Source organism: Pecten maximus, chromosome 14, assembly GCF_902652985.1.
Source record: "Pecten maximus chromosome 14, xPecMax1.1, whole genome shotgun sequence".
Classification (NCBI taxonomy): domain Eukaryota; kingdom Metazoa; phylum Mollusca; class Bivalvia; order Pectinida; family Pectinidae; genus Pecten; species Pecten maximus.
The window spans coordinates 8,259,827-8,263,563 of NC_047028.1; the positions used below are offsets into that span (position 1 = coordinate 8,259,827).

Sequence of the window (3,737 nt, forward strand, 5' to 3'; positions counted from 1 at the left end):
TCCCGACACTTTATCACTAGCCCTCCACCTCTGGGTTGCGAGTTCGAAACCTACGTGGGGCAGTTGCCAGGTACTACCACAGCCTCCCAAAACACACATACGCACTCAACACACGCATGCATGTCGCACGCACGGGAGGCCGTCCTTAAATGACCTAAGCTGTTAATATGACGTTAAACAAAACTAGAACACTGACACGTCAGAAAGGGCCCCGCTATGTGTCTGAACCTTCAGGGTAAATGTAATAATTATTGTCAGTGTTTTTCCTGCCTATATAACTGGGTGCGCCAAACGGCACCATTCTCAATGCGTTTTAGCTTAATTTTTTCCCAAAATCAACTCAATACCTGTATATACCAATTTTCGCCGCAATCAAATAACATCAAAATTTCTACCAATCAGAAGCCTCTATTTCATTCCCATGACAACACAGGTTTTGGAAAGGTAAACCATTGTTCACCTATATACCAATTCTCACCAAAATCAAACAATAACTAAATTTCGACCAATCAGAAACCTCGATTTGTTACCATTGCAACAGACGGTTTCGTAAGTGGTACCATTGTGTTTGGCTTCCCTAAATACCACTTTGTACCAATTTTCACCGAAATCCTCCAACTCTTGTCAATAATTTGGCACGAAAGAAAAAAACGGACAGACGGACGGACAGACAGACAGACGGACAGATGGACAACCTGATTACTATAGGGCACCGCATCTTTGATGCGGGGCCCTAATTACAATTCTTACATATAAGCTTTCACAGGTGTTAAGGGAGTTAAAGTAAACTGACATACACGAATATGATGAAATGGTTCATATATAATGAATTTCGTCCATAAGTATTGGCATGCTTCTACAAATGAAATAAAACATTTTTATACTTACCATAAAGAGCACAGCAGTTGTAATAAACAATTCTGCAATCTGCTATAACTAATGTTTCAAATTTATATAAAAGCATATCAAAAACAAGATCATTCATTGATAAGAAAATGTCAAAATTGTTTTGACTGCTAAAATCCAAAAGGGTCGATTACCTGGCATTTTGAAGCCGACCCAGGATGACCTTGACCGTTGACCTTTGAACTTGTGACCTTGAACTATGAGTTTGATCATTCTGTCATTTAACTCTTGGTTTATTTCTTGACAACTTTGCATAATCGAATAGTGAACAGTTAAAAACAACAAAGATCCAGTATTTTCATGTTAATGTTAAAATCCAATATGGCCGCCTAACAGCCATTTTGAATCCGATTTGCATGAAATACTACAGATCTGATCTAGGATGCATGAGGAATCATCAGTTCCAATTTGATACAAATCCTTCATCTCCTTCAATCATTTTTGTGCAGAAGAAAAAAAACGGACGGACTCGCATACGACCTCAATGTGGTATATTGCTAATGTGGTACAATTTTATTTCTAATGTGGTCCTTTCAAAATCATCAGCCCCGTGGAGCTCGATGTGGTAACTTATTGTCCATGAGCAATGTGGTACATAAAGTCCATGGTCAATGTGGTACATAAAGTCCGAGGTCAATGTGGTATATATATAGAGTCCATAAACAATGTGGTACATAAAGTCCGAGGTCAATGTGGTATATATAGAGTCCATAAACAATGTGGTACATAAAGTCCGAGGTCAATGTGGTATATATAGAGTCCATAAACAATGTGGTACATAAAGTCCGAGGTCAATGTGGTATATATAGAGTCCATAAACAATGTGGTACATAAAGTCCGAGGTCAATGTGGTATATATAGAGTCCATAAACAATGTGGTACATAAAGTCCGAGGTCAATGTGGTATATATAGAGTCCATAAACAATGTGGTACATAAAGTCCGAGGTCAATGTGGTATATATAGAGTCCATAAACAATGTGTACATAAAGTCCGAGGTCAATGTGGTATATATAGAGTCCATAAACAATGTGGTACATAAAGTCCGAGGTCAATGTGGTATATATAGAGTCCATAAATAATGTGGTACATAAAGTCCGAGGTCAATGTGGTATATATAGAGTCCATAAATAATGTGGTACATAAAGTCCGAGGTCAATGTGGTATATATAGAGTCCATAAATAATGTGGTACATAAAGTCCGAGGTCAATGTGGTATATATAGAGTCCATAAACAATGTGGTACATAAAGTCCGAGGTCAATGTGGTATATATAGAGTCCATAAACAATGTGGTACATAAAGTCCGAGGTCAATGTGGTATATATAGAGTCCATAAACAATGTGGTACATAAAGTCCGAGGTCAATGTGGTACATAAAGTCGGAGGTCAATGTGGTACATAAAGTCCGAGGTCAATGTGGTATATCTACTGTCCCATGAAAAATTAGGTGAACACATGCTCGTTTTATGCATCTATTGAAAGATAACAAGCGAGTGTTAAAACGACTAAATTCATCATGTTACATGCATACAAAGGAAAATTTATGATACTACTTTTGGGTGCACCGAATACGCGCATTTCGAAAATTGATTTCTCATCAGCGATGCTCAAAGTCTAAAAGTTGGAAAGCCATAGACGCAATCCCCCACAACAAACAACATGTTATCTCCATTTGACCTAAAATTCTGAAAAACAAAAGAAATTCATAAAAAACTCTTCTTAACTTCCACATCAACACATCATAATCTTTCAAGATTAGATTATGAATCTACGAAATATGCTCATTGGAATACTGCGATTGTGATGTCACAGCGCCCATTCATGTTTGCGCCAGGAGGGAACAACACTCAATTGGGTATAGACAGGAATATACGTGAACGATCATTCAGCACTGAAAAGTAATTATGAAACGAACGAATATATCTCTCTTCCGATGTGGCTTTTACATCCAACCTTAAATGGTATATCCTGTGATGTGGACAACTTTTTAAAAAAAAGATAATTAACTTCTGTAGTTCAATCACACTTTATTTTGTAGTTCAATTACATTTTATTTTGTAGTTCAATTACACTTTATTTTGTAGTTCAATTACACTTTATTTTGTAGTTCAATTACACTTTATTTTGTAGTTCAATTACACTTATGAGAGATGTATTATTACAGTAACTGTAATTTCAAAGAGTAAATAATAGAGAAACGTACAATTCCATTATGCATATTAAAACCATCAATCGGCATATTTTCAACTACAAATTTGTATTCAAGTGGTACTAATAATCCATGGACAATGTGGTATTAATAATACATGGTTCAACATAATACTACCTGTATTTATAATGGTTCATCATAATACTACCTGTATTTATAATGGTTCAACATAATACTACCTGTATTTATCAGCAAATAAGTCCCCTGGAGATTCCAAATTCAAATTTTGCTTCACCCCACCACTTATTTGAGAAAAAATACGGTACTGGTTCAGGTTGAACAGAAATTAAGGGGGAGATTTTTGTAATATATGCCAGTACTTATATGAAAGTCATTTTTGGTGTAAATCTGCTTATTCATAAAATAAAACTGGAATGCATTATGAACGGTTTATTAAAACATTTTTATGGACACATTTTTGTGTATTATGATGCATCAGTATGCCAACTACGACAACTAGAAGCCATCCATATTTTTTTCATTGTCTATCGCAAATGAACTGGTTTGCAACGCTAGTCGTGAGGCGAAATGACCAACATATTTGATAAGGAAAATTCGTGATAAATGGTAATGTCACATGGAAAAAACTGATATATATAAGTTAAAAAGAATAATAACTGA

The 3,737-nt window shown here is 35.7% G+C and overlaps 1 protein-coding gene across 1 annotated transcript in view; it reads right to left on the reverse strand.

Moving 5' to 3' along the window:
- Window positions 1-2,504: 2,504 nt before the first annotated feature.
- The window catches only part of LOC117341728, a 9,535-nt gene continuing 8,302 nt past the window's right edge, over window positions 2,505-3,737 (reverse strand). Inside the window, exon 4 of the mRNA XM_033903591.1 lies at window positions 2,505-2,592. Within this exon, the coding sequence (XP_033759482.1) occupies window positions 2,505-2,592 (88 nt within the window). The remainder of the gene's footprint in view (window positions 2,593-3,737) is intronic.